The 13,475-nt window shown below is 44.6% G+C and overlaps 1 protein-coding gene across 4 annotated transcripts in view; it reads left to right on the top strand.

Annotated features, from left to right (window-relative positions):
• The window catches only part of LOC145361714 (carnitine O-palmitoyltransferase 1, liver isoform-like), a 107,641-nt gene that overhangs the window by 85,360 nt on the left and 8,806 nt on the right, over positions 1-13,475 (top strand). For all 4 annotated transcript variants that reach the window (XM_080217633.1, XM_080217634.1, XM_080217635.1 and 1 more), the window contains exons 14-17: positions 1,603-1,767; positions 8,831-8,965; positions 10,927-11,079; positions 13,211-13,324. In XM_080217633.1, the coding sequence (XP_080073759.1) occupies positions 1,603-1,767; positions 8,831-8,965; positions 10,927-11,079; positions 13,211-13,324 (567 nt within the window). The remainder of the gene's footprint in view (positions 1-1,602; positions 1,768-8,830; positions 8,966-10,926; positions 11,080-13,210; positions 13,325-13,475) is intronic.

The following is a 13,475-nucleotide window of genomic DNA, read 5'->3' on the forward strand; positions in this document are numbered from 1 at the left end:
AGAACAGAGTTAAGGAGGAACTTCTTCACTCAAAGGGTGGTGAATCTCTGGAATTCTCTGCCCGTTGAAGTGGTGGAGGCTGCCTCGCTAAATATTTTTAAGACGCGGGTTGATGGGTTTTTGATAAGCGAGGGGATTAAGGGTTATGGGGAGAGGGCGGGAAAGTGGAACTGAGCCATGACAGATCAGCCATGATCTTATTGAATGGCGGGGCAGGCTCGAAGGGCTAGATGGCCTACTCCTGCTCCTATTTCTTATGTTCATCCAGTCCTGGTGCCTTATCAACTTTAAATACAGATAACTTATCTAAAAACTCGTTTTCAATGTTAAACTCTACAAGTATCTGAATTACTTCCTTTTTAACCATGACCTGGCTAACATCGAACCCATCTCACTGGTGCTGTGAGGCAGCCGTGCTAACCCCAGTGCCACTGTGTTACCCTAAACCAAACCAAGCAAAAAGTTAATTTTCTTCTTCCTTATCAATCTTGTCTTTATCTTCTCCTTCGCGGTCACTTAGTTATTAGTTACAAGTTGCACATAATAAAGCCTCAACAGTAAAACAAACTGCATGCTATAGCAAGCAGGTTTCTGAAATGCAGTGCTCTTCACTTGACCTCCAGCCAGAGCTATTGGGCAGCTTTCCTCAAGCTAGCCACCCAGACCCCGTTCAACAAGGGGAAGGCCACCACAATGTTGCCACTTCCCTGAGCCAACAACGAAACACGTTTCTTAAAAATTCATTTGTGGGACATGGATGTTGCTGGCTGGCTAGCATTTATTGCCCACCCCTAGGTACCCTTGAAGGGAAGTTGAGAATCAGCCACATTGCTATGGCTCTGGAGTCACATGTAAGCCAGATCAGGTAACGACGGCAGATTTCCTTCCCTAAATTAGTGAACCAGATGGGTTTTTCCGACAGTCGACAATGGTTTCATTAGTAGTTTCTTAATTTCAGATTTTTTTTACTGAATTCAAATTCCACCATCTGCCATGGCGGGATTCGAACCTGGGTCCCCAGAACGTTAGCTGAATTTCTGGATTAATAGTCTAACGATAATACCACTAGGCCATTGCCTCCCCTGCGGTTACAGGTCTATCACTGCTAATGGCAGGAACGGTTTGATTATGTAACTTGAGTGCCATATGTGAAAACATATCAGATGTATTAGAATCCCTACAGTGGAGAAGGAGCCCGTTTGGCCCATCAAACCTGCGCCATCAACAATCCCACCTGGGCCCTATCCCTGTAATCTCATATATGTACCCTGCTAATCCCCCTGACACTACGGTGGAATTTAGCATGGCCAATCCACCTAACTCGCACATCTTTGGACTGTGGGAGAAAACTGGAGCACCCGGAGGAAACCCACGCAGACTTGGGGAGAATGTGCAAACTGCACGCAGTTACCAAAGGCCAGAATCGAATCTGGCCCCTGGCATTGTGAAGCAGTGGTGCTAACCACTATGCCGCTCCTACTAAATATTGACTTAATGAATTAATGGTGGGATTAATATTTGATATGAGTGGATTTTTGAGCCCAATAAAACGCTATTGTTGGTTCTAAAATTGATTTCTTCTGCCTCTCCTCTCTCCCTCAGTGCCAAGATGTGATCATGCATTCACTGAAGGTAGCACAGAAACTGGCTGACGATGTTGATTTCTATGCATTCCCGTTCACCAAGTTTGGCAAAGGTATGATTAAGAAGTGCCGGACCAGCCCTGACGCCTTCATCCAGATTGCACTGCAGCTCGCTAACTTCAGGGTAAGGACCAAGAAGAGGATGTCTGGCCAGCTGAGCAAGTGGCTCGCAGCTGGGATTCGGGTTGGGCTAAAAATGGGAAGTTAAGAAAAAGACGAGTGACGGGATTTTCCTGCCATGCTCGCCCCCCCGCCCCCCACTGCCCCGTCCTGCCCCGTCCCGCCCCCTACCCCCCAGCAAGGCTGGAAAATCCCACCCAAGTTCCACAGACCTTTGCATAGTCTGTGTCCCGCCCACTACAATTCCCGTGGCAGGCGGGATGGAAAAATTCCACCTGAGGGTTCAAGCTGGGTCATCAGTCGCTGGTCCAGTTCTGAGGGGAAACGCATGTTCTGGTGTTTCACCGCTATGGCTGGGGAATGACTGGTGCTCTGTTCCTCTGACCTTTTCCGCAGAAAAAGAATTGACATAATTTTTATATTATAAAGTGGAGGTTGATTTCCCCCTCTGGGAAACACCCAAAGAGGAGTACCTCCCCTTATAATCTGTAAAAAGCGTGTGTGAAGTGGTGTGACCTACTATTCAGTAACTTTTAGTGGTTAAATGTAAAATAAATCCCTGACACTCAAATCAACACATAATAATAATAATAATAATAATAATGTATTTATCTAACTAACAGTGAGCAAATCAACTAAACTATTAAACCAAATAAATCCCTTCTAACTATTAACTATTCCCAAATAAGTCAAGATTCTAATGGAAAGCTGTTTCCAATAAATACAATTCCCACTCATTAATAAAAATAGAGTTTAGTCACTCTCTAAATTACGACCAGGTTTTTTGTCTTCCAGAATACTCTGGGCCTTCTCTGTTGATTCCTCTGTCTGCAACTTCTTTCTTCTTTGGTACCTTTGTTATTTAGATGGTGCACTCTCTAAGATGAAGCTGTGAGAGCCAGCAATTCTCGAGAGAGAGAGAGAGAGGGAGACAGAGCTGTTATCCCTGGCAGGTGGCAGTTGCTCTCTCTTTCTGTCCCACTGCCCCCCTCTTTTATACCTGTGATGACAAATCAATATTTTCCACAATAGGATTGGTCTTAGGTTGTCAAAACCATCAGATTTAAATTTAATAGATTCTTGGTAACTAAAGTGCTTGATTCAAATTGATTGGCGAAATTCAAAAGCTTGTTGTCTTGGCGAAAACTGCTGCTTGGCCTTTCGATACAAACGTTTCAGTTTGGTCTGTCTGTGTACTTGATTTTTCTTTAACTCTCCAAGCACAGAAAAAGCACCAGCTTTTAAAGGGACCATGCAGTGCTTTTGCTCTAGCATTTTACAATCTTACCATTCTTACAAACGCCAAATTCTAATCTCGCGACGTATGTCAAACAAAATGTGAAGAGATTGGCCAGGGTTTTCAGAACCAGTTCTCTTGCATTAGAGCTCGGCCAGTCAGATGGCTTGCCTCAACAAAGAGCAACAAGGAAATGAAAATAATCTGCTGTACCAGCGTGTACATGGAGTGTTAGCATTTATTGCAAAAGGACGGGACTATAAAATTGTTGCTGCAATTATATCGGGTGTTGGTGAGACCACATCTGGAGTATTGTGTCCAGTTTGGTGGTCTTTCTTGAGGAAGGACGTGGTGGCACTGGAGGCAGTTCAGAGGCAGTTCACCCGATTGATTTCACAGAGGAGAGGTTAAACAGTTTGGGCTTGTACTCGCTGGAGTTTAGAAGGCTGAGTGGGAATCTGATTGAGGCTTTTAAAATTTTAAAAGGGATTGATAAAGAAAACGTAGACTAAATGTTTCCCCTTGTGGGGCAATCTAGGACAAGTGGTCATAGGTATAGGTTGAAAGATGGCAGATTTAAAACGGTGATGAGGAGGGTGGTGAATTTGTGAAACTCGCTGCTCCATAGCATGGTGGAATCTGAATCATTAGATGGTGACGAGAAGAAGATTGATATATTTTTAAAAAAACAGCTTAAAGGAATATGGGGATCAGGTAGGGAGGTGGATTTGATTCACCTCCCTAACCGATATGATCTACCAGATATGGATATGATCTACCAGAAACATTATAGATCTGTTTAGTTGGTGATGTTTAATAAATGGGTGCTGCTGTGTGCATGCAATTCGAACCTTATTGAGAAATCTAATAACAACTGTAGATCATCTGTGAATCAGCCAAAACCAGCCTTTTGGGCATCTTGCTTGCAAGTCTCTAACAATGTGGGATGCACTCAACCATCTGTTTGTCTAACTGCTATTTCCCGTTTGTCTTGGATCAGGACACCATAAGAATGAGTAGCTGTCTAGACAGCTAAATTGCTCTGTTTTAGATATGCATGAAACTACTTTCTATCTACACGACTCGATTAGATTTCAGCTTGCAGCTCACTCCCAGGTAGCAGTTGTTATCCCAAGCAAGAAATACATCTGCGTCTTTAAGATGGTATTATCCATTTGAACCCTTTGATTATAGTCTGCACTCACTCCGTAAGATCCTGTAAATCACTGTTGGATATGTTCATTGTTCTACATGTAAACCATAGGTTTTTAAACTGGAGACCCTGGATCCTAAGAGTGTGCAAGGTCATCAGATACCTGTCTGTGTCATCAGATTTTTGTTTTTGTTGACTTAATGGCGGGTTAACACGGTTGCAGTATTTTGGCAGCACAGTGGTTAGCACTGATGCCTCACAGCACGGTAAGAAATGCCTCCAATGTCAGCACATCCTTCCTCATGAAAGGAGACGAAACTGGACACAACACTCCAGATGTGGTCTCACCAACAACCTAGACAATCGCAGCAACACTTCTCTACTTTTACACTCTAGTACTTCTGCAATAAATGCCAACGTTCCATTTGCTTATGTGATTCTTACTCTGCTTAACCCAGTCCAACGCTGATATCGCCACATAATGGCCTCAGAGCACCAGGGACCTGGATTCGATTCCTGGTTTGGGTCACCGTCTGTGTGGAGTTTGCACATTCTCCCCGTGTCTGCGTGGGTTTCCTCCAGGTACTTCGGTTTTCTCCCACCCTCCAAAGACATGCTGGTTAGGTGCTTTGGCCATGATAAATTCTCCCTCAGTGTACCCAAACAGTGACTGGAATGTTGCAACTAGGGGATTTTCACTGTAACTTCATTGAAGTGTGACTAAGTCTACTTATGACTAATAAATGAACTTTAAACTTTAATAATGTTTCCAGCAATATAGCACTCCTTTCCTTTTGGTATCTTTCTATTGGCTATCTATTATTTTACAGAGAAACAATTAGAAGATAGCGATTAGTTTCAGCTTGTAACTTCCTCTTGGATACCTGTACACGTACTAACCAACTCAAGAACAGCTTCTTCCCTGTTGCCATCATACTTTTGAATGGACTTAGCATATATTAAGCTGATCTTTCTCTACCCCTTGTATGTAACTGCAACATTATATTCTCTACCCAAAAGAAAAAATTGCTGGAAAATCTCAGCAGATCTGGCAGCATCTATAAGGAGAGAAAAGTGCTGACGTTTCAAGCTCAGATGACCCTTTGTCAAAGTTAAAAGGCCTAGAAAGTGGGAGATATTTGTACTGCAGGGTGTGGAAATGAAAGATGAGTCATAGCGACAGAAACAAGCGGAAGGGCTAATAGCAGCTCTTAGACTTTCCCCTTGTTTCTGTGGCTGTGATTCATCTTTCATTCCCACACCCTGCAGTATAAATATCTCCCACTTTCTAGGCCTTTTGGCTTTGACAAAGGGTCATCTGATCCGGACTCGAAACGTCAGCTCTTTTCTCTCCTTACAGATGCTGCCAGACCTGCTGAGATTTTCCAGCATTTTCTCTTTCGGTTTCAGATGCCAGTATCTGCAGTAATTTGCTTTTAACTATATTCTGCGCCCTCTCCTTCCCTTCTCCTCTATGTAGCCAATGAACGGTATGCTTTGTACAGCACGCAAGGAACAGTACTTTTCAATGTACAACGAGCAAAGAAGAGTACAGTACAAGAACAGGCTCTTCGGCCCTCCAAGCCTGCGCCGATCATGATGCTGGCCTAAACTAAAACTGAATGCGCTTACGGAGTCCATATCCTTCCATTCCCATCCTATTCATGTACTTGTCTAGATGCCCCTTAAATGACACATTTGTACCTGCTCCCACCACCCTCTGTGTAAAGAAAAACTTGCCTCGCACATCTCTAAACTTTTCCTCTTGCACCTGAAACTTATGTCCCCTAGTACTTGACTTTTCAACCCGAGGAAAGAACATCTGACTATCCATTCTGTCCATGCCACTCAATCCTGTAGACCTCTATCAGGTCACCCCTCAATGTCCGTCGTTCCAGTGAGAACAAACTGAGTTTCTCCAACCTCTCCTCATAGCTAATACCCTCCAGACCAGGCAACATCCTGGTAAACCTCCTCTGCACCCTCTCCAAAGCATCCACATCCTTCTGGTAGTGTGGTGACCAGAATTGTACACAATATTCTAAATGAGGCCTAACTAAGGTTCTGTACAGCTGAATACATGTGAAAATAATAAATCAAATCAATTATTCATAAAGCATTGTTAAAGAATGATTTGTTAAGAACCCCACATTTGCAGTAATTTTGATAATGCACTTCTAAATATTATGCTTTTTTCATATATACATGCACAGCTCACAATTTTTTAACTATTGATTTGTTTTGCTTCCATTCATACATGCTACCTCCAACTTTTTCTACCTCCCTAACCCATAACTGTTTGAATCACAGCACTTTGCAATTTCCCACATTCAACTTAATTTTCCCCATTTATTTCTCCCTCTTTACACATCTTGTTTCCCCATTCTTTTCTTTTCCACTGTCACCCTTTTCTCAATTATTTCTCCCTCTTGTTTTTTGCTTATTCCTCCTTATCCGCCACCTTCTGCCTTTCCCACCCGTGCCCAGCTCTTCATTCTCAGTACCCTTGTTTGCCTTTCTTCTTTTTCTTTTCATTCCTTAACCCATTTGCAATAAGTTCCCCTCAGTCTTTTTTTTAATCTCTTGCTGTACCCATCTCTCTCATCCTTTCAATCCAAAACAGCCTTCAAGACACACGACAATGCAGAATCGCCGAGCAGAAACTGATAGCCAAATTCCGCACACATGAGGCCTCAACCGGGATCTTGAGTTCATGACACACTACGTGTAACCCCCACCATTTGGCCTGGGCTTGCAAAATCTCACTAGCTGTCCTAGCTTGAGACAATTCACACCTCTTTAACCTGTCATTATCCCTCTCTCCACTCGCGTTGTCTGTACCTATAAAAGCTTAAGTACCTGTAAAGACCTACATTCCAACTATTATCTTGCAATTGTGTCTTTGCCCATATATGCCATGTTTGTGAACCCAACTCTCCACTCACCTGATGAAGGAGCAGTGATCTGAAAGCTCGTGATCATAGAACCCCAAAATTGCAGAAGGAGGTCATTTGGCCCATTGAGCCTGCACTGATAACAATCCCACCCAGGCCCAATCACTGTAACCCCATGTATTTACCCTGCTAATTCCCCCGACACTAAGGGGCAATTTAGCATAGCCAATCAAACTGACCTGCACATCTTTGGACTTTACCAAATAAACCTGTTGGCCTTTAACCTAGTGTTGTGAGAATTCTTACTGTGCCCTTTCAATCTACACCACTTTCCTTCAACGTCTCTCAGTTATCATCTTTTTTCAAATGAAAGTAAAAAAATTGTAGAAATATTGCAGCTAAATGTAGCAACTTAATACGTAACAGTTCGCACACTGAACCGTGCCTGCCACCCAAACCTTGGCTTATACAGCAGGCTGCGCTGTGACTGACTGTGTGGCAATGCCAACTTTTGGTTATCTTTCCCTGGCCTATAATAGGTTGTTCCACACCTGAAGCAACTACACAAGTGTTGCAGACTGACAGCAAGATGTCTGCATTTGAAACCTGCATGACCCTTACATGTCCCATGAGTGAATCCAGACGTAAGAAGCTAAAGATAGTACAGATACTTAGGTGTAAGAACTGGGAAGTTGAACTAGAACAATTCCAACAACTCAGATTCCAGCATCCGTAATAATTTGCTTTTATCCAACAATTTAACTACTGATGTAAAACTACCTGAACACTTAAACGTGATCTGTGAATCTCCCATCCACCTTGACCGCACTCTAGTTTGTGTTATCATTATGTAATATTATTATCATTATTCTGTCACTCCTCTTTGCTCTTTAGGTTCCAGTCTGTATTATAGATATCCATCCTCCCACTGTCTGTCTCTCCCTCTCCCTTCGTTCATTCATGTTTGAAATAGGAAACAAGGTTTTCGTCATGATTGGGGTATTCCATTGTGTTTTTCACAAATAGCTAGTAAATAGAATTTGTCTGTAAATAGAAATCTTGGAGAATTGTTTTATATAATGAAGGGAGCACGATATTTACTGTACCTCAGGCTTGTGGTTCAACTGGTAGTACACGTGCCTCTGAATCACAAAGTTCCAGGTTCAAGTCCCACTCCGGAGCTTGAGCACAAAAGTCAAGGCTGACACTCCAACACTGTTTTTTTTTACTCTTTCATGGGATGAGAGTGCCACTGGCAAGGCTGGCGTCCTTAGTTGCCTTTGAATGGCTTGCTAGACTATTTCGGAGTTGCAGCTAAGAGTCAACCACATTGCTGTGGGTCTGGAGTCACATGTAGGCCAGACCAGGTGCAAGGATAATAGATGTGGGCGGCACGGTGGTTAGCACTGCTGCCTCACAGCGCCAGAGACCTGGGTACGATTCCCGGCTTGGCTCACTGTGTGAAGTTTCCACGTTCTCCCTGCAACTCCTTCGGGTTAGGTGGATTGGCCACGCTAAATTACCCTTTAGTGTCAGTGGCACTAGCTAGGGTAAATGCATGGCATTATGGGGATAGGGCCTGGGTGGGACTGCGGTCAGTGCAGACTCGATGGGCCGAATGGTCTCCTCCTGCACTGTAGGATTCTATGATTACAATGGTGACTGCATTTCAAAAAGTACATGATTGGCTGTAAAGTGCTGTTAGATGTCCGGTGGTTACAAAAAGCAACATGGAAATGCAAGACTTTCTTTTCACTTGTTTTCTTTGCTCCTTTGGTTGCAGGATAAAGGTTCGTTCTGCCTGACCTACGAATCCTCAATGACCCGGCTGTTCCGTGAGGGGAGGACAGAGACTGTGCGCTCGTGCACAGTTGAGACATGCAACTTCGTAACAACCCTGGAGAGTAAAAAGTTTTCGGTGAGGAGGGGTAATGTGCTCTTTAGGGATTTGGCAGGGGAGGATGAGGAGGGATATTGCACCCCAATTTTTTTTGGGATCTCCAAGTTCCCCTCTCACCCTGACTTGGAAATATATCTCCTTTTCTTAATTCTCGCTGGGTCAAAATCCGGATATTTGCTACCTAGCAGCTTTGTGGGAGTGCCTTCACTGCAAGGACTTCAGCAGTTCAAGAAGGTAGCTCACCACCACTGGAGATGGAGAATTACAGCTGGCAGTGTCAGCGACATCCCATAAGTGAATAAGTGAAGCAGTATGGTTTTTCCCAATTGGGAGTTCCTTGAATCGCAGCCCAGGGTAGAACAGCACTGCTGCGTCACAGCACTAGTGGGTTCGATTCCCAGCTTGAGTCACTGTGCCCAGTCTAAACGTTCTCGCTGTATCCTCAGGGTGCTGCTGTCTCCTCCCACATCCGAAAAGATGTGTTGGTTAGGTGCATTGACCGTGCTAAATCCTCCCTCAGTGTACCCGAACAGCTGCCGGACTGTGGCAACTAGGGGATTTTCACAGTAACTTCATTGCAATGTTACTTGTGACACTAATAAATAAACTTCAACTTAAAGCTAACACATCGTATTTGGGTGACCTTTGGGATGATCTTTTATCCAGTCAACTAACCCTTGTGTGAAGAGAGTGCGATGCACTCAGCTTGCTCAAATGGCGAACTGAAACTCTCTTTTGCTGTCCAGCAAAATGGAAAATGTTTTATAGTTGGCATAGTGTCCAAAACTTTATTTATGACGCATCGAAAAAAAAGATCTACTCATCAAAGGTATTGAGAAAACTTCCCTCTGTTATCCTGTTAGTTCCTGTAAAAGCCTTACAACACATAGACTGATGAATGTCACCAATCACTGAAACTAAATACTAATTCCAGTGCTTGCCAAAGGCTTTTCTGCTGGTCAGTGGTTCTCTGGATGCACCATGGTTTCGCTTTGTGGCAGTTAGCTGGAGTAGCATCATAGAATTCCTACGATGCATTTGAAGGCCATTTGGCCCATCAAGTCTCCACTGACTACAATCCCACCCAAGCCCTATCTCCATAACACCATGCATTTACCCTAGCTAGTCCCCTTGTGACACTAAGAAGCAATTTAGCATGGCCAATCCACCTAACCCGCACCTCTTTGGACTGTGGGAGGAAACCCACAGAAACACAGGGGAGAACATGAAAACTCCACACAGACAATGAGCCAAGCCAGGAATCAAACCCGGGTCCCTAGTGTTGCGAGGCAGCAGTGCTAACCACTGTGCCACCGTGCCGCCCACAACCTTCTGGTTTAATGATGAGAGCATAACCCAGAGGCTGATAACCGATGCAGCAGTTTGACTCTACACGTGGCCACGCGGCCACTTTGGATACGAAAATCAGTCCCCCTCCGCCGCTCCTGATCATTATCAGTATCTCTGCCTGGATACGTGAACGTCATGGGCAAGATTCTGCGGTCCCACTGCCTTGTGTTGCTGTTGGCGAGCGGTGGCGTGTCGTCTGCTAGTGGCGGGATTCTCCAGTCCTGCCGCTGTCAATGGAATTCCCATTGACGTCACCCCGTGCCCGTTGGAAACCCGCAGGTGGGGGTGTGCTGCTGGCGGGACTGGAGAATCCCATTGGCTTGAATGGCCAGAGAATTACGGCCTAGATGTGAAAAGGATCAGGCATGGCTGATATGCCCCCCAGAGTTGAACAGCCTGCAAATTGCCGTCTGTAGTCACCTGTCAAGGATGGCTACATGGACAAGGTAACAGATACGTTATGGAATGGTACTCTAAGAACCACCATCTCTGGAGTGTGAGAACTATATGTGAAACAGCACTGAGCAAGTTACTGGGAGAAATAAATTCTTTGTCTCTTGAGTGATAATCTTTGCATCTCTTTAAAAATGTAGACAGCAATATTTGAAAATAAGAATTCTCTTTTGCAGGTTGATGAATGCCTAAATTTATTCCGCATTGCTGCCAAAAATCACCAACACATCAGCCGACTTGCCATGGTCGGCTGCGGTGTAGATCGCCATCTCTTCTGCCTCTACGTGGTGTCCAAGTACTTGGGAGTCAACTCACCATTCCTTCAAGAGGTAAAGCCTTGTTCACTCCAGTTTAGGAAAATACAGCAGGTGGTGGTAAACCGAGGCTGTGCATCCACATTTCACAGCAGGGCGGGTTGCCCATCTTGCCACTGCCAGTCGACAGAGGGGCCAGATGTAAGCGGAAAGGGACAGAAGACCAGAGTTCACTCTGTGCCACGCAGCCCAGTGACTGCGCCAGCGGCACAAAAGATTCTGCAGAACAATTCACGTTCTTGCAGGAAATCAGCATTGGATTCAAGGCATCAAGTGAAGGAAAGGTTGCTGCACAGAGCTCTCAGCAATCTGAGATAAAAACAAATTGTTGGAAATACTCAGCAGGTCAGACAGTGTCTGCGGAGCAAGAGGGAGAGAGGTGTCAGCCTGGTGACCACTCATCAGAACTGTTCTGAAACTGCAGCAAGCAGGGGGAGGGGAGGGGAGAGGAGAGGGAAGGGGGCTTGTTTTGTTGTGGGGTTCATAACAAGCAAACCTGTGCAGGTTGCTTGCAGGCCCCTGGGGAGGGTGAGGGGTCCATTTGTTTGAGGGAGCTGGCATCAGGAAGGTGGGAAGCCCATTGACCGATTCTCCCCTTCCCCCGGCTGCCAGCACTCCCCTATCTGCCAGCTAACCCCATTCCACCAATCGTCGCCTGTGCCTGGGTCCACTGGGGAATGGAGACTGTTGGTGGGTGTTGTATCTGCAGCAGCTGCTGTCTCCTTGGTGCTGCTGTATTCAATTAAGCTGCCAGTGGTCTAGCAGCTCTTGGTGATCAGGACTTCTACCCCTGGGGCCTTTGATTTCAAGGGGAAGGGTGCCATTGTCCTGTTAGTTATTACTATCACCTGTGTTGGGATACAGTGAACAGTATTGTCTGTTGCACGCTGTACATACTGTTCATAAGGAAGAAAGAAAGGATAGTGTTACAGTCATAGCGACAGTCATGTAGAGAAAGTTCGACTTTATATATGGTAGGTCCATTCAGAGGTCAACAGGGAAGAAGTTGTTTTTGAGTCGGTTGATGCGTGACCTCAGACTTTTGCATCTTTTTCCTAACGGAAGAAGTTGGAATAGAGAACGTCCGGGGCTGGTAGGGTCCTTAATTATATTAGCTGCTTTTCCGAGGCAGCAGGAAGCGTAGACAGAATTGCTGGATGGGAGGCTGGTTTGCCTAATGGCTTGGGCTACATTCACAACCCTTTGTAGGTTTTTGAGTGGAAGAAGATGCAGCGGGCTTTCCTGGAAAGCAGCAATACGGGGCTCACTCTAGGTCTCCAGTTCGAGACCCCAGTCGCCTCCACAACATTCTGCGCATTAAAACTGTTTCTCTCTCCTGCGATGCTGCCTGACAGGCTGTAAATTAAATGCACAGAATAAATGAATACAATAGTATCAGGTAATTATAAAACTTCCCAAAGCTTAATTTCATTTTATTGAAGCGGCTGATTTTATTTAGTTATTGAGCTACCTAGATGAGAAACTAAGTCCTGTACTGCAGGCCCAGTGAGGTTGTAGAAATTCTAGGGGGTGCTTGTATAAATTGGAACGTGTAGGATCCTTGAACCAGCATAATTAAGGACCCCATGCACCCCGGACATTCTCTTTTCCATCTTCTTCTGTTGAGAATAAGATACAAAAGGCTGAGGTCACGTACCAACTGACTCAAGAACAGCTTCTTCCCTGCTGCCATCAGACTTTTGAATGGACCTAAGCTGATCTTTCTCTACACCCTAGCCATGACTGTAACACTACATTCTGCACCCTCTTCTTTCCTTCTCTATGAACAGTATGCTTTGTCTGTACAGCACACAAGAAACAATACTTTTCACTGTATGCTAATACATGTGATAATGATAAATCAAAATGAGGAAGCAGTGATTAGCTGACTGCGAGTTTGGGTTTGACAGATCATGAGAGAAAGGGAGGTCCAACAGAGACCGACAGAAATGGGGCAATTGACCAGTTTGAGGCTCTGGAAAAGTATAAGTAGGATAAGGAGAGGTGTCTTAATTTGAATTCAGTGTGAGAATGAAGGATGTCTTTTGATTACGGAATTGCCATGATTGATTTGAACTCTTGCGCTCAAAAGCTGTCCTCGTGTAGATTTTCTTGTACCAATCCAAATGTGAATTTTTTTTAAAAGGTTCTTTCAGAGCCATGGTGTCTGTCAACAAGTCAAACCCCCATCCAGCAGATTGAGCTGTTCGACCTTGTGAATCATCCCGAATATATCTCCATTGGAGGAGGTTTCGGCCCAGTGAGTAGCATGACGCCTTCGTTATTGTACTTAATATTTTGTTTTATTAATGTTCTCTCTCTCACTTGGTGAACGGAGCAAGGTTTTGAAGTTGGCAGATGGTAGGAAACTTGGAGAGGTTGTGAACCATGAAGAAAATAGTGCAGAACTT

Source organism: Carcharhinus amblyrhynchos, chromosome 35 (genome assembly GCF_965287045.1).
Source record: "Carcharhinus amblyrhynchos chromosome 35, sCarAmb.v2.hapA, whole genome shotgun sequence".
Classification (NCBI taxonomy): domain Eukaryota; kingdom Metazoa; phylum Chordata; class Chondrichthyes; order Carcharhiniformes; family Carcharhinidae; genus Carcharhinus; species Carcharhinus amblyrhynchos.